The following is a 25118-nucleotide window of genomic DNA, read 5'->3' as shown; positions in this document are numbered from 1 at the left end:
GCGACTTGTCCGGGTCGTAGTATGAAGTTGAAGGTGTTCTTGTGGTCGTTCTTGCGTGTGGGAGTGGTGTAGCTCGGCATAAGTATTATCAGGGTTTATATTCGTGTGATTTTAGGTTTAGACGGCGACATTAATTTAAAGATCGAAATTTAGTAAATGACTAATGTTTAGTTGTAAATTCAAGCTAAAGTATTTAGTTTAGACTCTCTTAGTTTAAATTTAGCTTTAGTAACTATTTTTTTTAATATTTAAACACAATCGATTTGACAGTTATCACGAAATATGATACATATGTGTATTTTAAAATTCTTAGCTTTTGAAATCGGGTAATTTGGCAATGGTTATAAATGATAAAAAAAGTATTTTGGTCTAAGTAAATTTATTGATATCCCCTGTGTTGGCGACTTGTCCGGGCCGCAGCATGAAGCTGACGGTGTTCTTGCGGCACGGACCAGCGCGCATAGCAGAGATTGTAGCCGCCGCGGCCGCGAGCAGCGCCGCGCCCAGCAGCGCCCAGCGAGCCGCCTCCACGTAGCCTAGGAGCGTGTGCGAGTGCTGTAGCTCGGATTGAATCGTCGCGGGGATCTCCGCGCCCTGGAATTGATTTTTTTTTCAATAAATAAATAAGGTCTTAAGCTAAAACTTGCACAAATTACAGATGAATTGTGGTGGGTTACTAATATTAGTTTAGATTTAGATTCGATAAGTAGCTATATCTTAGTGAAATTGTAAATAAACTTAAATTGATATTTTCATTTAGTCTAAGACTTGGATAAACCTTAGTTGATCTTAAATTTAAAAAAAGAAATATTAATTTTATTTATACTTTATAAGCTACACTTTGACAGATTACAATAAAAAATCGACAGCACAATAAAATAGTATGACTTATAAAATCATTCTTTTATCGCCTTCAAAATAAAAACGTTGCTTATGTAATATGTATAACATAGCACCGTAAATATGTAATATTACCTCTTCAATCCACAGCAGTGGGAAGAGGCCAGTCGACACGTTCAGTAGTTGTGGCGCGTCTGGAATGTTTCGTAGCTCGATGTTGAACTGTAGTCGCTGGGCACCCTTTATTACGACACCCGTTTTCTGTAATAATAAGCAAATCATTAGTTTTATTTTAGCATTAGGAGATTTAGCCAGGCTAGGCGATTATGTCTCAATTCGAAGCATATATCTTACGTTTAGAAAACTTTGATAGCGCGATTCAGAAGTAGGTAACCTACCATCACTTGATGAGTTGCGGAAATTTGTCACACAACGTTAGAAAGTTGAACTGAGATTACTCAACGATCGGCAACTATTTCTGCTATATAGCAGCAATATAAATACAGGTCTGTGAATATGGTGCTATTGTGTGGTAATGATAAAAGTTTCTTGTAGGTACGAGTAGTACTTAACTTCAGCCGGATTGTTCACCTGTTTGATATTTCACAGAACGAAATACCGATAAGTATAAGAAGTATTTTGACTTTACGTTTATATAGGTACTTTATTCTAATTCTACAACGATATTTATGCCTATAATTTGTTGAACTCCGAGGATCCAAGCCGAAATATCTATCATGGAATTGTTTCCGAAAAAGATCATTCTGCAATACTTTAAAGTCCATAGTGTTCTCCAATTTCTAGTTACCAAATGATAAAGATACCTACGGAATATTTTCACGGTGTCCACGGGGACATACAAGAAGCGATATTGATAATTCTGCGAGGTACCAATGATTGATCGGCGTACGTCACATTTATCAACGTATGGATGCAGTTTTATCATATCCCGTGTCGAGGATATACAAATAGAAGATCGGTCTACAAACACGTACACATACACTTCGGAATAAATTGAAACAAATCTGTGTATCGTGCTGCGCAAATATTTGGCCCATAAGTCGGTTTAAATAATTAATCCATCGGTAATTAAAAGTTCTTCTTAGTTCGTCATATTATATTCTATTTTCCATTGTACTATGTTGCTTAAAACTCTAAAAATAAATTCATGAAATTTGGGATCAATAAGCAAAGCAGAGTTACATTTCCATTAAATAACCTACAGAATTGTGGTCGAGTTACTAGAATATAAAACTTTCTAAATTACAATTAAATTCAGCTTAGTATCCGAATTAAGGACGCCCTATCCTTTTAGTTACTAAGCCGGGTCGCTGGCTATTTGAATGGCTAGCTATCCTTCTTCCCATTCCAGATATTTATAAAATTTTAGATCAACTCACAGGTTCAAGATAAATAAAGCTCTTATGTTTCTCCGGGTCTGGTTTGACGCCGCTCGCGAAGAACTCCAGTATCTCCTCAGACGCGAGGTAGAAGTGTGGCAGCGAGGCCACGGCCGGCGCGCCCTGGCACGGCAGCAGGTTCAGCAAGCCCATCATTAGGCACCCGTCGTGGTTGCCGCTCCAATTCCTGGGGAATTGTGATAAAAAGATATGGTGGCCTAGTTAACGATTAACTATTAAAAAAAGTAAACTATATGATAAAGAGTAATTATAAGTTTAAGTAGTGCGTGGGCTATATATGGGATATACACTATACAGCGTACTTATATTGGTTTGTTGTTTATAGATATTGTGGCATGGTTAACGATTAACTATTAAAAAACAAGTAAACTATATGATAAAAAAAGTAATTATAAGATTAAGTAGTGCATAGCCAATAAATAATTTTATACGAGTATTAAGTCCGTTCCCAGGAATGCCCTGGTGGTCGCCGTATACGAATAAAACATGCCGTGGTCATAATTAAAGCTGAGAGTAAAGTAAGCAACAATAAATAATATCTGTATTAATGTTTAGTTAGCGAACATAAACTTCTATATTATTTAACATGTTAAAAGTTTTATGAAAGTCACAATTATTGTAGAGATTAAAGTTAAACTGAATTTTTGAAACTGCTATGGTGCAAGAAATGCTTCAATAAAGATTACAAGAGGGTAGGCGTACCTACATACGAGTAGGCTGTTTTTACTGTAAAAATAAAAAAAAGACTACCAGGCTCGTATTAAACAAAATTTAAAATATCCATGTCGCTTCACCAAAAACATTATTATACCTACATACTCCTAGTCATTTATTAACAATAAATTTTGCCCTATTGACAGACAAACACCATCAATGACTGTCTAACTTATAATAAAACAGCTCGTTAATCAAAATTTGAAATAGGTTCTGAACTGAACTCTTCGACTTTGTACCCTTTACAAAGTTTATATTAATCGACCTTTTTGTTTCATGGTTTAGCAAAATGACTTTTAGTGTTTAATGCGTAGGGATTTTGGGTTAATATATTTTATAGTTCTAGTAATTCTGCAGAAATAGGTATAGTTCTACTGCCATAGTAACTCTTTTTTCTACTTCTAGGCACCGGTCTCTTTTCACAACTAGAAGAGGGCTGGGGAATGATTAAACACGGTGTTCCAATGAACATTGGCCGAAAAAATTACGTGTTTGTGGTCGATCCGTATCGAATAATTTTGTAAAATCTTTGACAAAGTTTCCCAGTTGCTATCTAATGATAACAATTGAAACAGACGACTTTATGTGTCCTTCGAAGCACGGAAGCTCAGATGAAAATCACCCATCCAACTACTGACCGCTCGACGTTGTTTACCTTGGTAATTTAGTTACGATTAATAAACATTGCTTTGGTGTTTTAAATGTCGATAGACCACGGTGAATATATCATTAGTTCCATGATAAAATTTCTGCAAATAAACCTTTCTACTTTCTGCCTTACCCGTTTTGCCTCCAATGACTTTATATGAAGCTTAAAGCGTTCACACAACCGCAAATTTAGGTAAAAGCTTAAAAGCCACTCAATACTCACTCTTTGCAAAAGCACTTATTGTCAGGGTTGGCGCTTTTCGACGCAAGTGGCATATTGGATAGCTCATAGTAGTAAGCGGTCATATTGAATATGCTCCTCTTGTCCACGAAGTCGACGTACATCGACCTGAAAGTGAAATTTAAACTGAAAATTGTGCGCAACTTTGGTTTTAAAGTTGGTAAAACCAATTGAGGGAACAATTTAATTATTAAGTAGTATGCTCTTTCACTACATTTGGTTTGTTAGTACTTGTATGTGAGGCGGGAGGGTCAGACCTTGTAAGTTAAGTTTGACCCACTTCACGATATCCTATTGAGCTGAAATTTTGAATACATGTTTGGTTTAGATGAGAATACATCATTAGTTTAGTGACGTCATTATAAATGTAACATGGTGGACGTACCAAGATAGCGGAAAAAATATTTTTTATGCATCCTCCTTTAGGTAAATGGTTATTAATTTAATGTTTACTTAAGGCTATCGTGTTTAATGGTCGACGGTTAAAACAAGATAGTGTTGTCGTGATTGTAATATCCTTTCAAATTACATAGAAATCTATACGTTCATATATAGATCAGGTCATAGGTCAATGTAATCATAACTTACTTCAACACAACCAAAGTATCTACATAAGCCAACGCTTTGCCAAATCTGAAGCACACTTAGCCTCGTTTGCCAAAACTTTGTGCCAAATATATCGAGCCCATTATATTGTAATGCAAATGGGCAAATCTTTAAAGTGGTCAAATACAGTTAACTTATTTTAAGCTTTATGTATTAAAATATTTTAGTTAACTGCTTTTTTGGTAACTAGGGGAATTGCATTTTAAAATTCCAAAAAAGTAAAAAAGCATTGCCACTTTCTCCAAGATCTAAATCGGAGGGCATCGTAAACGTATTTTTCTTATTAACCTTTTAAGTTGTATTGAAATATATGTGACAATACCAGAGGTATTTCTTCTTCAAACAGACAATGTAGTGGCAGATGTAGTGTTTTTTTTTATTTTTTTGTTTTCAGCCATGGAGTTGGCCTTAAGTTAGACGGTTGGAACTTATATATGAGGCATATAATTCCTCAGGAATTTATTCAAGATATTTGTCTGTAGCGTTCAAATGATAAATGTTAAATTTCATTAGTTTATCATTGCTTTGCTGTCGTTTTTTACCTGCAGATATCAGGCTGGAAGGTGTAGATCCTCTGCGGCACATTAGACTCATCGATGGGCGGGAATATCGAGGAATCAGTGCCGTTGATCATCCCGCAGTAGGGGTCCCCCCACGCGGTGAGGGTTCGCTTCTCCTTGTAGGACACGATGTGCCCGAGCTCCCGAATGTCTTCCCTACCGCGGATCATTTCGTATGGGCCGGAGGGCGTCCTGTTTAGCTGGAAGTTTAACATTGATTATTTGATTTTGACCACTTAGTTTTTTCTAAGACTAACCCCTAAAGGAGTATAAGAATAGGTACCCTTTACTAAGATGCACGTAGGGTTTAAGTGGCAAGTACGGATTATTTAGTGAAACGCGGTTTAAGTGTCATTTTTCAATATTGCTCGTAGCTTTCTATTTTAAGAGATGACCTGTGTCTGTTAAAATATTGTAGTATAGTTTTCCTTGGCTCATTAATATACGCCTGTTGTAAGTAACAATTAGTTTACTTATCGAAGGTTTTGCCAACCGAAGATCGAAATTTTACAATTTTTGCTTACTTAATTGATAAATTTCGCAAACATTGTATAAATTGACTAAGTGACCCGGCAAACGCGTGTTACCCTATAAATAAAAAAATGTTAAGGGTGAACAACCGTTATCACTTAGGGGTATGAAAAATAGATAGTAGCCGATTCTCAGACCTACTGAATAAGCATATAAAATTTGGTGAAAATCGGTAAAGCCGTTTCGGAGGAGACGGTAACTAACATTGTGACACGAGATAAAATAAACCTAAGTATGATCTGTATGAAAACAGTGACGTTGTAGTAAACGTCTATCTGAGTCAAGGACCTGTATGACTCGACTCGGCACAGTTAAACTAGTTTGAAATATTATGCGCGATGGCATTGACCGTTATTACAATTATGCGGAGATGCTAGCTATATCAACAATGCTTTGAGCAATATGTACACAGGTTTAAAGTTATTATGTAAATGTATTATTTGTAATGACGTAGTTATGATAATAGAATTAGGTAAAGCTTCCGTGGCCTCGTTATTTGACGAATAGAGAAATAAGAAAAAAAGTAAGATTCCCGTGGTTGGATTCCGAAGGCCCGACTGTCACACTTATTTCTGTCTTATAAGAGCAGTTTCAAGCGCTGCCGTGTTCTGGTTTGATGGGTGTGGCAAGATAGAGACACATAAATGAGGCGTTTTAGCTTAGTCCTCAGGGGTAGCACATAACATTATGTAGTTATTCCCCAATTCTACTTGTAATTTATTATATATCCACATTCCACGTGCATGAGCGGCCGCCATTTAGGTACTATCAGCATCCTTGTTTGCTACTTTAATAATACAAAAGATATCTCATTTTGTTAATGTAACTAAATTGTAAATGTACTTATTACATGCACCTGATGTAAACCTAAAGCAATTAAAACTATGAATACATTCTAACGATATTGTAACTCCAAACACTAGGGAAGCATGTGTTGCCTAAGTTTCGAACTTATTGCTTGTAGGTGTTTGTAAAATATGGGAGTTATACAAGGCTTATAGTCTGAGAGCTGGTTAGAAACTTTCACAATGATCGAATATTATAATTTTAAATTAAAGTATTTCTTCCACTTAATTCTATATTATTATGTATAACATCTGTAGCTAAAGTTGTAGAGAACCCGGGATCCGGAGCCGTCACCATAGCGGTCTGACAAATGTGTTTTCGGATGGTTGCCGGGTTCAACCCGTGGCCAAACAGATATCTAAGTAAATGATGTTTTTACTTTTCTTTTTGGGGTCTACGTGTTTGTGCATTCGTCTTTGTGTGGGCATATAAGTACAGAAAGCATTATTACCAGAAAGCCTTACTTATTAAAACTTAATTTCTTTCTGACTAAGTACCTTCTTAAGAAAATTATGCTACTTTATTATAAGTTAAGACTAAAAATGTAATGATTTGATAATGGCAAAAACAGCAGACTCTCGGTCTCTCAAAAGGATTCACTAGGATGATGGATGTGACTTCTATAATGCACATATTAGAGCAGCGAAAATTTAATGGACCGTAGAAATTTTACACAGTAGACTTAAAATACAAGTAAAACGCTTATTGTGTAGAGCATGATGATAAATTGTTTGTTTAGAAATAGTTTCTTTAGAAGATGATCAACATAATATTTATAACACAAACAATTTTGTTTACAAAAGTTAAGATCATTAAACTACTCAAAAACAACATAAGTAAAATATCATCTATTAAATATTCAAATACATCAATTTATATAGCTTATCGGGATTATTTAGCAGACAGCCTCATTTTGGTTTCCGTACAAAATGACCAACAGTATTTATTTCAATCGTTTTTAAAATATCTTAATTTTTGAAAATTAGCTTGATGTTACTTTGGTATAACATTGAGATATATTATAACACCCAGAAAAGTAGAGTTCTATGAATGGCCACACATGTTTTGCTACGCCTGAAGTTGGAACGCCTCGGATATGAATGTCTCCGTTGCCACAACATTGAAACCAGAAGAAGTCCTTAATACTGCTGTTATATAGCAGAAATAGGTGTGGCGGTGGTGAAACACAAAGGCTCCTACCACTTTAAATATAAAAAAGTAAATATTCTCGTCTTACGTGAGAAAACATTGAGAAGTAGAATCCAGGTGCATCCTCCGCTGGACGCATCGTTGGTCGTTTGTCCAGTTTTACTTTACCGCATATAAGCCCTGGAAATAAAAAAATATATTAAAATATGGGAGCTTAAACTTGTTTATGACGTTTCCCACCTATATTTATTGCTGTATTCTGTACTAAAAGCTGAAGGGCATATTAAGATAAAATAATATTATAAACATTCTGATAATTTATACCTTAATAAGGTATTTCAATTTCATCCATTCGATTATAACTCTGCGTGATTCCGTATTTTTTTTAATATCTATAATCTGGTGTTTTGCTATACGGACGTAGGTAATATTGATTAAGGTATTTATTTCCTATATTAATAAGAGTAGGTGTAATATTGATATGGTGATTACAAATAACTAGATACCACTGTAAATGCCTGTATTAACATACCTAATATGCTAGCACTTGCAACATAAAAATGTATTATTTATATAAAAAGAATAATTTTAATAATCATAAGTACATATTCAAACAGATGACATATCTAGGAAATAAGGATATATAGAAGTCATATATCTTAGGCGATTCTCGTAAGTGTGAAGTGTACTACAACTAAAGTAATAAATTAAACCTGAGAGCCGAAAAGTTTTGTTAAAGACCGACATTAATTAGTCTTCAAGGGCAGTGAGCGAGGAATCTGCTGAGTGACTGAGGATGTCCTGGTCGTTTCTTAATGAATTACTTACATAATAAGTAGTATGTATTAAAGTTGAACGTATTTATTTGCTACTGTTTATTTACCTAGTTGCATTATTTTCCATGGCTGGGAAAAATGGGGATAGTCCACGACGTTGCATCAATTATTATTAGGACTAGGTAAGATTAATCGAGAATTAAAATGAATTATTATAAAAATAAAAATCCGACTCCTTCAAAATATAGCCTATAATACTCCCACAGTTAAGACAAAACCAACAACACAGGTTGCAGAGTATGTCATAGGTTGCAGAGTATGTCAAAGGAGAGATACATTCATACATATTTTTGGTAAACGGTGGCCAAACGTTGTTAAATGTTCTCAAACCGCTCATATAACAACTGCGCTCTGGGAAGCCAGGAAGTTCGTATGTTTAACTATTGGTAGTCCATACAACTTCCGACCCTGACCGTCCGTGCTCTATGTTGTTCATCTTTGTAGGTACTTTTAGGTAGGTATATAAATTGTGCAAATATTGCTAACTACGCATCTTTTGATCGTTTGCAAGCTGACCTTAAAATATTTTAGTATTATTTGTATTAATTTTAGTACTTGGGTTTAGAAGGTGGTAGAACCCTTTGTGGTTCGACTCCGGCGGCACCACCGCCACGCCTATTTCTACCTAATAACAGCAGTTTTAAGCGCTGCTGTGTTCCGGTTTGAAGGGTGTGGTAAGGGAGACAGACTTTTCCGAGGCGTTCCAGCTTAGTCCTCAGGGGTAGCGGCGCATCTGTGGCCGACCTCAGGTAGGAATATCTAATCCTATCTGGGGTTGATTACAGATGTCCATGGGCGGCAGGAGCCACTTACCATCAGGTGGACTGCATGCTCGTCTGCTACTCTTATATTATAAAAAAAAAAAAAAACTTGGGTATGAGAAAATATTTACTTTTTAATTTTTCCAAGTAGGTGTAATTCTCGCTAGCGTTTACAAGGTCTAACAATATAATCGGTTGGTGTAATAATTACGTACTTGTAGTAATTGGTTACGTATAAATGTTATTCGCATAATACTCACTTAATGTGAACTGTCTCACGCAGTTTCTTGGATTTATTATCTCGTTATCATATAGTGAACAATAACTGTACCTACGTGAGTTTGTATATAAAATTGCATGTTTTACAAAACGTTACATAATATTTTTACTGTTTTTTAAGTGTGTGCTTACTTTTTTAAGTAATCTGGAGGCACGGCAGTGCCTCCGCCAAGTCGAGCCAAAAAAAAGTTAAGTATTTCTCAGGTTACTACTTACCTTCTTAACTATAGGGCGAGCAACCCTTAGTATAATGCAAATCGAACAATTTTTGGAAGTGAATAATGTCTTGGAATTACCTATAACAATCTGTATTAAACATTAATTTATTGTGAATTTTACCGTGAGGAGAGTACAAGTTTGCCGAAACTTGTTTGACTACACCAAACAAAAATAAAGTGATAAGAGTTATGATAGAAGGTAAACATACAGAAGACCGCTAAAATAAAAGAGGCTAAAGCAATCTCTTGCTTATTAAGCATTTTGTTACTTCCACCTGTGTTTAGGAAACTTTAAAATGAAGAAAGTACACAGGCATACTCGAGAGCGTAGTGCTAATTTAAAAAATCAAGGTTAAACAGATGAAGCGATGTCGATTAATACAGCCTTCGTTGCGTGAACTAATGCAATATTCATTTTATTCTTATAAGATGCATTGTTGCGTTATTTATGACCTATTTAGATGCATAGTTTTAATGATATGAGGAATAAGATACTTTTTTATTACTTTATAACATTGGATACTATTTTTTGTTAATTAATTTTGTATATCATAACACGTAAAACCTCGTGGTTTCTTAAATTTAATTAGATTAACTATTAGTGACTGTACCCGTGAAGGTAAATATTATGAGGAAAACTACGCTTTTCTAAAAAACAAAAACAGTTTTCAGGGGCGTTTGATGTCTACAAATCCGCACTCTGCTAGTACTGTGAACTATACCAAAACCTCTCACTCACTTTGTTATTCTTGACTGAGCAATACATCTATTGGGTCTGGAATGACCTCTTGCTGATTCTTGTATTTTCTCAAACTCGTATGTCACTCACCCAATCCATCATCAGTTGCCTCTTCAGAGCAGTTGAGGAAGACGCCGTCAAACAGCAGATTCTTGACTTTGACCCTCATGAAAGGGTCCACGAGGTCCGGAATGAACTTCTGAAGCGCGTCGTTGATCACGCTCACCAATGACGGCATTATTCTTTGTACGGCGAGGATGGCTGCCTGGAAAATAATTTAGATATTCAATGTTTATTTGTGTCGTAGCAAATGAGCGTGCAGTCCACCTGATGGTAAGTGACTACTGCTGTCCTTGGACATCTTTAATAATTTCTAGATGCGTTACTATCCCTAATGACAAGGTTGGGAATTATGAGGTGTCGTTGGATTCGTCTAAATAGTAGGAGTAAGTTACGGCAAAATTGTAAGGGATTTTGGTTTTAATAAAAATGAGTAGTTCAAGTTAAGTAAACTAAATTTAGTTAACATGGGACTGTGTGCTAATCTAGCTACATACGAGTGTATATTGTATAATACTACGTTTAAAATATATCAATATTTCGAACTTTTGACGAATAATCTCAGAAGCTACATAAAAGATCGACAAATAATAATATCTGTCAAAGAGGACCATCAGTTAAAAACAGCGTTAGTATGTTGCGAATATTTTAATACACTTTGTGTTCTTTCCTCTCCAACGTATTTAGTCGAATAGTTGCTGCTAAATTGATTTTGCTCTTGTTTCAAGTTGTTGAGAGCGTTTCAGAAAATTGCTGGGAACGTAATTAATTGATAAAAAAGTTTTGAAGTAGTTTCACAATACCTCTCCAGAGCTTTTACGATACGATTTTATAATTATTTTAAGTTTAATCTTTCCTCTATTAATTCTACAATCTTTGTATATACCTACATCTTATTTCTCGGATTGTTTAAGTTATTGGCATATAAGAAATCAATTAATTATAATATAATTGGAAAGGAGAATATTGCGGGAAATCTTCACGCCCGGGAGTTTTTAAAAGAAGATATTTTTAAGGACTTTCAGATATGTTTTGTATAAAACCGATTCGCGCGCAGCCATCGTTGTAAACTATTAAATATTTTCACTCTGAGATGAGATTAGAGCCTAGCAGTAGGACCACAGTACCACTGTATTTGTTTTATATAGGTTTGTGAATAGGACAGTAATGTGTTGATTATTGTGGTTTATAAGACACTAGCTGACCCGGCAAACGTTGTATTGTCATATAAATAAAAAAAGGTTAAGGGTGAACAACCCTTATCACTTAGGGGTATGAAAAATAGATAGTAGCCGATTCTCATACCTACTGATAATGCATATAAAATTTGGTGAAAATCGGTAAAGCCGTTTCGGAGGAGTATGGTTACTAACATTGTGACACGAGAATTTTATATATAAGATTATATGTAATATGTAAATTGTTAAAGATAAATGGGAGGTTATACTTTGAAAGTATTTTTTAAGAATTACAAATGTTAGTGGGATTTATCTTTGGACCAAATTAAATCTCATTTATGTGACTTATTGTCGTGTTTACATAATCGCAAAGAGCATGCTCGTGCAGACCTTTAAATTCATTGACAGGTGAAGGTTAGCTATTCTTAGACCTTTAAATTTCATTAACAAATTAAGGTTACCATGATAGGTATAATTATATTATGCACAAAAGAAAATTCAAAATAATTTGTCCAAATAATATAATTGATATTTCTAGCGAAACATTTACATAAATTGATCCATCCATTTATTATAATTATCTATTAAATTGTTCCAAGTCATTCCAATTTTATATTTCTACTTCGAAATTCTTCAGAAGTATAAATCTAACTTAAATTCGCGGCTAAATGAAAAAAACGATTATCCTTCACAATATGCTAGTTTCAATTAAAATATACGATAAATGAAGGTTTTCTTTTAATAAGCAAAAACATAATGTTCCATTATTATCGTAAACTTTATACGGCTAAGAAAAACTAATGGGATGGCCGTGGATTAGTAAGATAGGTTGATAATTAACAATTACGCAAATTAATGGTAGATTTTGTTTACGACTTTAGTTTTTTCACTAATTTAGTAACGAGGTTAAAGGAAAAATCCCTAATTGTAAGTAATTTTATTAATTATGCTCATGGTATAATGCATGGTATGTAGGTATGCTTATTTTAATAAGAGCCGATTGTGTTCCGATTTGAAGAATGTTACTCCGAGGCGTTACTCCTCTTTAGGTAACAACACACCAGTAGCTAAATTTAGATCAGACCCTATTCTTATCTGGGATTATTTACAGATATCTATCGGTGGCAGTGGCTACTTACCACCAGATGGAGTGCAGGCTCGTTTGCTACTTCGACGAGTATATTATAAAATATTTGAAAAAATAATAACTTCTAATTATGAATGATAGTTAGGGAACTCCAGTAAACAACGGCGAACAACGTAACATGATTCTAGACCTACCGGTTTAAGCTACGTCTTGTGTGACATTAAGTCAGTTAATTGATTTAGTACTTGAGTTGTTATTCCTCTAATAAGATACCGAAAAAAGATAAAGGCATTTGGAACAAATTAAAGGCAAAAATACACGTGGAATTATCTACAATCGTACCATGCCAGTTTTATACCGTCATTAATCAGACAATTTTACATTTTTTTGCTATGACATTCAAAAATCCGTATGGCACTAAAATGTTTACGCCAAAAGGTTTAAGATTAGTTTCAAGATAAAAATGTTGAGGACATACGGGAGGACCAAACCACTCATTATTGTACAATTTTACAACCTCATAAGACTTAAAATCTACGTTCCTAAAATGTTTTTGGCAAAAAGTTCAAGATCGACATAAAGATAAAAGTAAATTAGAATAGTTATTACTTAATTCTAGCAATTTTATTTTAACTAGATTGCAGAGTGTAATGTTTTTCGAGCGTATGTAATATAATTATGTATGTATGTCTGATTTTTACACAACTTGCAGCTCAAACGGCTTGATGGATTTTCATATATGAGGTATCGTTGGATCCGTTTAATTTTGGAAATGGTATTAAAGGCAATATTTTTAAACAGTCGTGATTTTGTGATTTTTTATTATATCTAATACCCTTTAGTTTTCTATTATTAGTAAAAACACAAGATTTATCAATGTCATCAATTATGCATTTCTATATTAAAATTCGACCACGTATAGGTTCGTAAACTAGCACATGACACCCAGGAAAATAGTCAAGGATGTGAAAACAGTTCCTTCACTAGCATTGTTACGTTATAATTAAGGAGAATAATACCCAACATGTTGTCACGTACAGTTTGTGTGTATAAACTAAACGAAATACAATGTATGACGTAAATTATAAGGTTCTTTTCTGCATACATTTTACTTAGTATCTAGAGATATTTTAATGCAGTTTATTTGCAATGTATTAGTGTAAATTGCAGTAGGTATAATTTAGTGGCATATGAGAAGAAACATTCATTTTTGTATTTTATTATTAAAGTCAGTATACGCTGGTAAGACTTTACGAATTTGGAGTAGGGAATGAGCATGTACTTCATCTTATAGTAATTAGTCGCTGTACATGGATATCTGCAATCAAACCCAAATAAGATTAAGGTGCTAAAAGCTACTGCGTTAGCAACTCCGATGATAATGTTAGAACAATTCGTGTAAGTATTTTTCCCTTACTACCAGAGGCATAGTGTTCTGGGGTAGGGATGGGGCGGTCCGCTTTGATAACACTTTTTTTAGGATCAGAAATATCACACTATTTTCCCCAATACCTATTTTTACGTAAACAAATTCCGGGCGGTATTTATGCGCCCCTGGCGGAATCTTTTCGGGTCGGCAAAATGTTTAACAGAACTTTTTTCGTTAATTTATTCCGCAAGTTACCATATTTACCGATTTGATTACGTAAAGCTTTTCCGACATTATTATAATTGTTGTCACTTACACTATATTGGGGTCATATATCGTATAAGATTAACGATTTTTTAATAGTTTTCTCGCTAGACCCATGGTTCACGGTTAAGAGTACAAGTACACAAACATGTCTAGAATACTAATTTTTAAAATTAATTGTTTTAATATAATTACACTACTCAGCGTACATAATATGACAATGGCAAAGGGTATCTTATACCTATTTTTTGTAGCAATAATTTTAAAGCAGTTAAGTTTGGGGTATAGATCCTTTTTGTTTTTCAATAAATTGTCCAAAAATGTTAAAAACTGATTGGATTTTTAGGTTATGATTATTTTTAGGTCTACAGACTGAGCCATGTCTTTTATTGTGCATCATACACATTGGTAGAGTTCACAACTGTTATAAAAATTCGACTACGTATGTCTTTTTATCGTATTACATTTTCCCGTTAAATCAGAAAACAATGAAATTAACATGATAATGTAATAAATGCATTGTTTTCTGAAAAATATGTCCCAATTTGAACTCTTTACCCTTTGAAGCAGAATAGAGTCAAAGATAGTGTAATTATCACTTTTCAAGAGTTTTAAAAGAGAGAAATTGTAATCTTACCAAGTATGGGAAGTTGATGACAGTGACGTCGTCATTTTCACTGAAGGTGCCTGAAGCTTCGGCGTCGAAGAAGTACGTTTTCTGCAGCATATACTTCACTGTATCGTTTTCCCCGTAGCCTAAAATTGTTTTTTCTCGATACTGTCTGGAAAGATAAGAAAAGATAATGATAACATTGACCTTTCACATTTTTCGCGCCCTTGATAATTATACAAGTTATTGTTCTTTAGTTGCAAAATATATAAAACTTATCGTTTAGTTTTATAAGATTAAAGTTAATAATAAAGTGCCCAAGTAGTCTCAAGAAATGACCTCAAAGTACCTCGGGTTTTCATCCGCGTTTCAAAGTGTAAATACCACAGACCTGTATCTGTTGTAAATACTCATGAAATTTTAGGGGTAGTTTCGTGTATTTCCTCTCAAAATAGGTGATTTCGGAGATTAGCCGAAACAAACAGAAAAACAACCAGAAATAATTTTAATAATTGTTTTTTCTGCTATAATTACCGAATGCATGTCATTTGAATTTAGGCATTTGAAAACTGGCACTTCAATTTTATTTATTTCTATAGATAACAGAAACACATTTAAATAAACATGTATTTGTATTGACTACAAACATATTTTTTAACGTATTACGTGTTCATTGTCTTCTAAATTACAATTGACATTACGGAAAACATTAGACCAGGTTTCGAAACATACAAAGCATATGGTTCATTATTTTTGAGATTAAATCAGTGTGTTAATATTAAGGTCAGAAAATCTTAATGAGAATAAAGTTTTTTAAACCACAAAAACAAAAGCAATTTAGCAACAAAAGCTAATTCGCAATTCCAAAACTTAATGTGTTTATGTTCTAAAACAGAAAAATATGTAAAATAAGTCGAATATAATAAAACTAGCCATAAATTGCCTACTAAAGGTAAAATTGGACAATTGTGGCAAATCATTGGAAATATGGATTTTTATTAGGAACAGAAAAAGTCATGTAGAACTGGGTACTCTAAAGCCGATCATAGGTGCATTGCCACTAATGAGTACTAAGATGGTCACTTCGATATGGAAGTTAATCTTAAAGAGTACGTATTAACATACTCAAATTTTAGAATTGATGTTCAAAATAAAGAATAGAAGGTTAGAAACTGTATAATAGTTTCCTCCGCAAATTGAAAAAGGGTAGTCTGAAGCCGATTACAGGTGAAGGTCCTGAAGATTAAGATAGTCATCTGGATGTGTAAGTTAGCCTTAAGGCGTAAAATCATAACCAAAATTAGAATTTATGTACAAAGTAAATAACAGTAGGTGAGAAACTTGATAAATTAATAATTTGAATCATTTACTTCGCAAATTGAAAAACTTTTCCATTGTGGCTTTGTTAAATGTTATCCCATTCCATTGTAAAGTTATTTGCCGTTTTAACTAATGACTTTGAAATCATTTGAACAGAGTTGGAGCCAATTTACAAAATAAATAAATTTGATGTCTTCAATTACGGTGCTCATTATGTTAAATTATTTTTGTAAAGATTTGATTTAGATTACATGATAGAGATTTCTGATAGAGTAGTGCTAAGTGGAGTGCTAAGTGGTTAGTTGCCTGTATGGCCATAAATATAACTAATGAGCAGTTTAAGGGCCCTGTCTTTTTTGGCTTCCAGAGATAAGGTCGATAAGCCTAGTCGTTGAAACTTAGTTTCTCAACCGGGGGTCCAGGTTCGAGTTCGGGTCGAGTCCCTGGAACGCATCTCTGACTTTTCAAGTTTACGTGCGAATTAATTATCACTTATTTATTATTATTATATTATATATATTATAATCAGATATGTCCCTAAATACCTAATTAGTTGAAAAACGCATAGTTCTCACACTCTAGCGGTGTCTAGTGTAAATATACCTTAAATTCGTTTTTCAAATATATCAGAATATGAGATTATTTGGCTGCTTGGTTTAAAAATTATAATATGCTTAATAATATACTGTTAGTTATATAATTACCTACTTATTATACATTAATATTTAATTAGGAACTTTATGAATAAAACTAAACCTTACCTGTATAAAATAAAGATAATGATCATTTTATGCTAATTTCGTACTGTCGTCCACACGTGATGAAGATAATTAATAATATTTATATTAAAAGTGAACTTACCGCAATTAAATACATATTTAAGCGAATTAAAAATGATATTTTCAAATAACCCAGTGTATATTTACTCAAATGAGATTCTTTTACAAAAATCTTTTATAATTTCGAGATAAAAAGTAGTTGAAGATCGAAACCCTTTAAAGTTTTGCATTCTTATGTCTATCTCCCATTAAAATCGGTAAAATAAGCAGATGATAATTTAAAACTGTTTGTTTTAAAGTTTTAATGTCAATGTGCAATAAACCAAATTTATGATATGTGGTCGTACAGATTAGATTGTAGAACATTAATAAAAAAAAAGTCACTTTAATAAACTTTACACAAAGATGGTGGTGGTGCCACTGGAGTCAAACCATAAAGGGTTCGACCACTTTCAAAATAGTTAGGTATATCATAGTTAGAGTTATGTCTGTTACATAAGGTATAGTTTAAATATATATTTTTAATATAATATAGGAGTAGCAAACGAGCATGCAGTCCACCTGATGGTAAGTAGCTACTGTCGTCCATGGACATCTGTAATCAACCCCAGATAGGATTAGATATTCCTGCCTGAAGTCGGTTACAGATACGCCACTACCCCTGAAGACTAAGCTTTAACGCCTCGGAAAAATATGTCTCCCTTACCACACTCTTCAAAGGAAAATACAGCAACACTTAACACTGCTGTTATTAGGCAGAAAAAATGGGTGTGGCGGTGGTGCCGCCGGAGTCGAACCACAAAGGGCTCTACCACCATCAAATATCTAATATAAAAATAACTTACTTATACACGTAAGGGCCGACTTGGTTCAGCTTGGGGCGGCCACCCCTATTAACTTCATCGACATTGGTAACGTTGAACAGGTACACTTTAAATGACACCGGCATTGGCAGCTTCCGCCATTTTTCAAACATCATTGAAGAGTTTTCTATCTGGATTTTCTGAAAACAAACAAAATTTATGTTACTTTCAATAAATTCAATATAATTTCAATTATTATAAAATATAATTTCAAATTCTAAAGATTAACACCTAAACTAATGGACATTTGCAACACCAGAGGAGTCGCTAATACAACGCTGGCTTTAAAGGAGAGCCCTTTTTTGAAGAGCCCCGTGACATAGCGCTCTGGAATTTTTGTTGAATAGATTAAATTGAACAAATTTTGGTAATTTATAAAAGGTTGTATGGTCCAGACATGTCCTTTTTAGCGTTTCGTGCACAATAAACCCCTATTAAGCCTACGTCTGGCCTACATTTAAAGGGCTGTCATACCAAACATAATAGCCAGCTAAAATTTTCGCAATATTTATATGACGGTAAAAAGACACAAGAAATGATCTGCAATTTTATTTTACAATCCACAGGAACGAAGTTGCAGACAAACAGTGGAAAAGTTAGATAATAAAATATATCGCAGAGGAATATTGAATTATTATAAGTTCGACCCTTGAGCCCATTCTCCCGACATACGAGTAACTCTGGAAGCATTACTTACAGGCACACAGCTGCGCAAATAAAGAAAACTCCTTGAGGAATATAATAGGAGCAATTTTTAAACAAATATTATATTACATTTGAAAATTCTCTTGCTAAAGTATTGACATAACTTGTACGTAAATACAATAAAGTATTTATATACCAATGTCAATAATATATAGTAGTTTACAATAAATCATACTGTGTTTCAAGGGTTACATCGGTTTTCAAAAGCATCAAGTTAATTTCAGGTCTCGATCAGGTCAAATTTCGATAGAGTAAAAAGTTATTTCCTTGGGAAAACTCTTTTCTCAGAATGATTTGGGTTTGCCCATCATCTACAATGTGGCCAAGTGCGAATATGTCTATGATTATTATTTCTCTTTGCGTTTTTTTCTCGTTGCGTTTTTTACAGCATTCAAGCAAAGCTTTGTTGAAGGTAGTACAACCCTTTGTGGTTCGACCCCGGCGGCACCACCGCCACACCTATTTCTACCTAATAACAGCAGGGTAAGGCGCTGCTGTGTTCCGTTTTGAAGGGTGTGGTAAGGGAGATAGACTTTTCCGAGGCGTTCCAGCTTAGTCATCAGGGGTAGCGGCGTATCTGTGGCTGACCTCAGGTAGGAAGTTCTAATCCTATCTGGGGTTGATTACAGATGTCCATGGGGTATTTTCTACGCGTATTAGGTACGTAACTACGTAATAAGAGTGACAACTATGCTTTGCATTTTTTTTCCAAAAATCTAAATGAATTTTAAGCATTTAAATCCCGGTACTCCAGTATACTAACATTATAAACGGAGTTAAACAATACCGTTAACTGTGTGAATTACTTTAAGCGCAATTAATGATGTAAATTGTTAAAGATTAATATTTTCACACTATATTGTTCATCTGTTTGTTCATATTGTTATGGCAAGGACTTAACTCAGATGGAAATCGCTTTACTCTATATTTCATTTGTTTTACCTCTAACGAGTAACTATAAGCGAGAATATACTTTTTGAAGTCATACTTATTTCTGCCTCGTAACAGCAGTGTTGAGCGCTATTGTAGGTTGTAACATGCCTGCGATTTCCCAAAAAATTGAAGATTGCTAAAATTTACCTATTCGCACTTAGCCAGCGTGATTGACTACGAGTAAAAGGCATTGTAACTTGGCCTCTCATTCCAGTGGTCCGAGGGTCAAATCCCAGGCACCTCTGATTTTTCAAAGTTATCATATTGAGCTTGAGCGTATTAGAAAATAATTATTATCATTTGCTTAATCGGCAAAGGAAAGAGTGCGTCAGGAGTGCTCAGTGAGTGGGTCAGTGAGTCAGGAGTGCTCGTGAGAGTTCGAAAAAAGGATGAGTTATGTTCGCACTAGACCAGCGCGATGGGCTACTGCCCAAATCCCGCACGCTAAAAGCAGACCCGTGCCCAACAGTGGGTGGACGACGATTTAAAAAGAACGTTCATATGTTAGCAGTGGTACAAGTGATTAAAGAAATGATTTCACACAAAATTCAAATATGCGTTATTGCTGTATAAGGTTCACATTGAATTGACGCTTTTTGTGTAATGAGGCGACATGTAAGACGACCTTTAGAATGACCTTATAATAATTGGAGGTTCCAGCATTACAATTACACAAGATTTTATACAATTGAACTATTGTTCTATGAAATTGCACATGTTAATACAATTATCATAAATGTTTTGTATGGATAACGAGCTCTCTTATTAAATGCTAAAAAAAACATTGTGTGTAATAGAAACAAACAGCCCGAAAACAAAATTACGTAAGTGAAAAGATAAATTGAGTGCACACTTGTAACAATTATTACAATTTCGAGCATTACAGTAGTACCTAAATATTTTTTCGAGAATTGAATGTTACAATTTTGAACTACGTACTACGAGTCTAACATTACAGGGTGTCCCATGTTTATTTTTATTTTTATAATATAGGAGTAGCAGACGTGCAAGCAATCCACCTGATAGTGAGTGGCTGCTGCCGCCTGCGGACATACAATTAAACTTATATAAAATAAGATTCCTACCAGAGGTTGGTTACAGATTTGCCGCTATCCCTGAGGACTGAGTTGTAACGTCACAACAAAGTATATCTCCTTCAACACACTCTGTACGAGACTGTATGGTTCTATCTAGGAAATTAGTGAACCGGGTGGACTCTATAGGAAATAAGTAAATAATATATTTAAAAAGGAAAGTATTTTTTACCACAAAAATTTGATATATTTGTCAAAAAACCGAAAAATTGCGCTAAAGAATATGCGTGTAGGCATTTTTGAAAAGTAGAAAACAAATATGATTTTTTTAGGCATTACAAACTTTATCTCTCAATGGAAAGCAATAATACAGTTCTAAAAATAAGAAACAGGTTTCTCTTCATGGCAAGGTTGTAGAACTCCCATGAGTTCAACCGTTTAAAAATATCTTGTTGATATTTATACTTATTACTTTAATTTATTTAACTAGAGTATTTAAAAGAAAAGAGTACTTGATTGAGAATATCATAGGTTAAATGATGACCCGAGTAGCGTAGTAGTCCTACTAGTCTGATATGTCAAGGATTACGGGTTCTAGGAAATTTAGTAAATGTAATCAAGTGTACTAGTGGTCAATTTACCAATTTATTCCTATACAAGTCCACCCACAACTTATAATTATCTGATGTATTATTTTTAATTAAATAATTTAAGTTTTCTAAGAAATAATATCTTTGTTTTATTACTGAATAACAAACTATATAGGTAATTAAAATTAAATTATGTTTTTTGTGTTTTCCATTTTATACATATAAAATTAATGACTCAAATAATTAATAATTCTTCAACTCTTAATAAACTAAATACAAGTATGATTATTTTGTAAATAAACTTTATAGTTTTTCATTGTGCCCAAAAATATTTATTATCAAATTGTCAATATGGATAAGATGTTTTTAAATTACCTATCTCTTAAATTATTGCACCAGTTATCGCATCTGATTTTTAAATTCAATACAAAGGTACAAATAAAAATTTTAACTTTTGTACAAATTCGCTAGGTAAGACTCAAAAACTTTGTTCATTTTATAAAGTAATATGAAATAAATATTTTTGTCTATAGAAATAAATAATAAAAATAAACACTTACCTTCTGTATTTGGTTGCTGACGATTTTGGGAAAGCCCCATGCTGCCAAAACAATTGCCGCGATAAGAGCACATATTGAGATTCCAAAAAACAACTTTGAATTTTTCCCCAACATTGTTACTAAACTTCACTAAATTTAAAAAACAAATTACTTTAATAATTTAATAAACGAATAATACACTTTTAAAATTTCATAACACTCCGCTGCGTTCGGAAATAAATTAAAAATAAAAACAAACTATTCGTACTGTTCATAAACAAAACACCTAACAGGATAACTAAAGAGGATATTTTATTAATGTCTCATTTCGAAATAAATTATTTTTCTTGAAACAGAAACGGAGTGCGTCTCCGGTGGAGCTGTGAACAATAGTAGTCGGTTTAAGAGCAATCGCATACACGTGCATATTTCCTTGTCATTTTTTCCGATAAAACCAAGATGGCAGGCGAAACTGGTTTTGTTTGCCGCGCTATTGACATAGGTTGCGGGTAGGGTTGCCGAAATAAGTGAAATTTAGTCCCTTGTTTGAGAAAAGTAATTAATTTATTTCCCATATTAAAAGTACCATAAAATAGAAGAATATATTGGAGAAATCACTATCATATGTCGTCTCTATAAATTGTCTTTTACTCCTTTTCAGTATTAATGTCCTGAGAAATTAAAAATAATATAATTATTTTTAAAAACTTACTTTGCTTTTTACAAAATCATGAATGCCTTGATATTTTGAAATATTTTTAGTAATACTTATATTATTTACTTTTATTATATGTATTTAAATTAATAAGAAAAACTTTGTTATGTTTTTGGAAAAAATATAAATAAACACATGTATTTTGGGTAAAATTTTTCGTAATCACTTTTTTAAACGCCATTTAAATTTGGCACCCCTATATGGCTGTAAAGCGTGTACACGATAACCCGTTGGTATATAAACAGAACCTAATTACATAATTCATGTGACCGATAAGAATCTTGCAGCAAATTGTAAAACATTTTAATAAGTATTTTATCATATCAATAAAACACTCCCTAACTTTTAATTACTTTTTAACTATTTTTCGTCAAAGAAATAGGAAACACGTGGTAGGTAACTAACATTGTTACTATGAACTTTTTGTATGATAGATGTAGTAGTCGACAATCCATCTACTGGTACAAGTGGTTACTGCTGCGTACGGATATCTTAAATAGGAGTGGACGGCCACAGATGTGTTGCATTAATTAAGTTGTAATACCACGTCTGAATGTTTCTGTTTTAAAACACCTTTCGAAGCAAAAGACAGCAGCGCTTAACTGCTGATAGCCTCCGTGCTTCCGGATTCAAACCACGACGGATCTACCAACTTCATATTTTGTTTGAGAAACAACAAACATAATCAGTGAGCAATCCCGCATATATCAGTCAGAAATGATCTGTCTGTCGAATCTCTTCGCACTGTACTTAAACATTTTCTAATATTAATCGAGATGAGGATCTTTTGGATTACACAAGATAGACAATTGGCAGTCATCACACTGGCCTCAATAGCAAAAAGATTTTAGTTCGATCCACCACCACACACTAAAACAGCGTGCTAGAAACGCTAAACCACCCTCGGTTGAAGAAAATGGCTGGTGTCCAGCAGTGGGACCTACAAAGGGTTGCAACCAACATAAATACATACAAATTTCTTAATAACTAAAATTGTAGATACAGTCGACTCCTGAAAGCTGTAAAAATATACGCTTAACGTTAAAACAACATTAACGTTATCTTCGACGACATAATTCATTTATTACACAAGTACGGAGCCCTTATCTATTAAGGTCCTTGATCGCGTTATTTCTCGTCTCTACTTACGCGAAAAAATATTGAAAAACACTTAATTCACTTTGGGGGCCTATCTGTAGATGGTAGAGTCCTTTATGATTAGACTAGGGACTAACTGTCTCGCTTAATTCTGTCTTATGGTAGTTAGCAAAGTTAATCGTTGCTGTGTTCTGATTGGAAGGGTATGGCAAAAATATATTGTAAAAATCTTAAGTCTATCGTAGTAAGACACAAGGCGTTCCTTTGAGGTAACAATGACTTTGTAAGGTACTTTGGTTAGAACTACAGTTATACTGAGGGTTAATTGTAGATACCAATGGTTGATACTGTACCTTACCAGGCGTTTTGACAAATATGACTGTTTTGGTATTTGTTTACGTATTTGCCCATACAAATTCCAATCAGCGCCCCTAGCGGATTGTATCAGAACTATAGTGTCAGTAACGTAACATAAAATCTCTAAATTGACAAAATGGCGCTTTATGTTTTATCTCTCTTTTTTGCGAACATGTCAGGCAGACAAAAATACTTGAACACTTACTTATTGTTACGTTTACTCAGTCTACTGAAGCAAACGCAACAAAATAATGGATTGAGTAAAAGTAACGTAAAATTGAGGGATGTTTTGAAAACTCATGATAAGGGTACTGATCACTCACAGTTGCTACTTGAATTCCAAAAAATCCTTGTGATACTGATGATTGTTTATAAGTACAAATGACGATATGTATATCTTTATTTGTTATGTCAAAAACCTTGTCTCGAAAAGTTATATTTAATTACATTTCAGCAGAAGTTAATTTAAATTAAAATATTCAATGTTTGCACAAAATTTAGGTTTTAGCAAAATTTACTGAAAGTTTTACCTCCAATAAGCAATGTTACTGGTGATAATTTTAATAAATATTAATATTGCTGACGTAGATATAGCCCAAAGAAAATTTATTGCGCAAATTTCGTGTCGAATACGAGCCCTATCCCAATATCCCAGATGTTAGCAAAACCTTTATTCAAGGGTTTAACAAAAGAAATATTGACAGTAGCTTATAAGGTTTTTCTAAGAATATAAGAAAAGTTTGGAACACAAATATGCATTCATTTCTTTACATCTAATATATTTTACAAGCAAATACACTAGTAAGTCATTCAAACACAATTTTATATTGATAAGCTTTAGAAATTGTTTTTTTTTCTGTTACAATTTCTATTTTTTGCAGTTTTTGTACATCAACTTGAACATTAAATGTACCTCTTATACTATTTTGGTATGTTCAATTTACATAAATAAATTAAACTAGGTATAGCTTTAATCAAAAACTACTAGTCTCTTACTTTGCTATTTGTTAGACACCAAAAATGAACTTGGTACAAGTTGTTATCTACAGGTAATTTGTACGTAAATGTAGAGCTTACTTTTGGAAACTAGTACTAGCACTAAACGGTTAAAGCATAATGGTTAATAAACTCTGCTTTTCATTCGAAAGGTTTCAGGTTCAAGTTAGCCATGCACCAGTCGCTTTTCAAAGTTATGTGCGTAACAGAAATTATATCATCACTCGCTTCA

At 33.6% G+C, this 25118-nt stretch overlaps 1 protein-coding gene across 1 annotated transcript; it reads right to left on the bottom strand.

The window, feature by feature from the left end:
- Positions 1 to 369: 369 nt before the first annotated feature.
- LOC140751773 (sensory neuron membrane protein 2) lies at positions 370 to 22139 on the bottom strand. Its single transcript, XM_073085813.1, has 10 exons — positions 21742 to 22139; positions 17902 to 18059; positions 14985 to 15129; positions 10480 to 10654; positions 7645 to 7736; positions 5013 to 5230; positions 3847 to 3972; positions 2241 to 2427; positions 976 to 1101; positions 370 to 594 (listed from the first exon to the last, which is right to left on the bottom strand). Exons 1-10 carry the CDS (start codon positions 21853 to 21855, stop codon positions 370 to 372), a joined length of 1566 nt encoding a protein of 521 aa, XP_072941914.1. The 5' UTR covers positions 21856 to 22139.
- Between the last annotated feature and the right edge of the window lie 2979 nt (positions 22140 to 25118).

Source organism: Epargyreus clarus, unplaced genomic scaffold (genome assembly GCF_041222505.1).
Source record: "Epargyreus clarus isolate Ecla_fem2 unplaced genomic scaffold, WU_Ecla_fem_2.2 ptg000023l, whole genome shotgun sequence".
NCBI lineage: Eukaryota > Metazoa > Arthropoda > Insecta > Lepidoptera > Hesperiidae > Epargyreus > Epargyreus clarus.
This window is presented reverse-complemented; position numbering and strand designations above follow the sequence as displayed.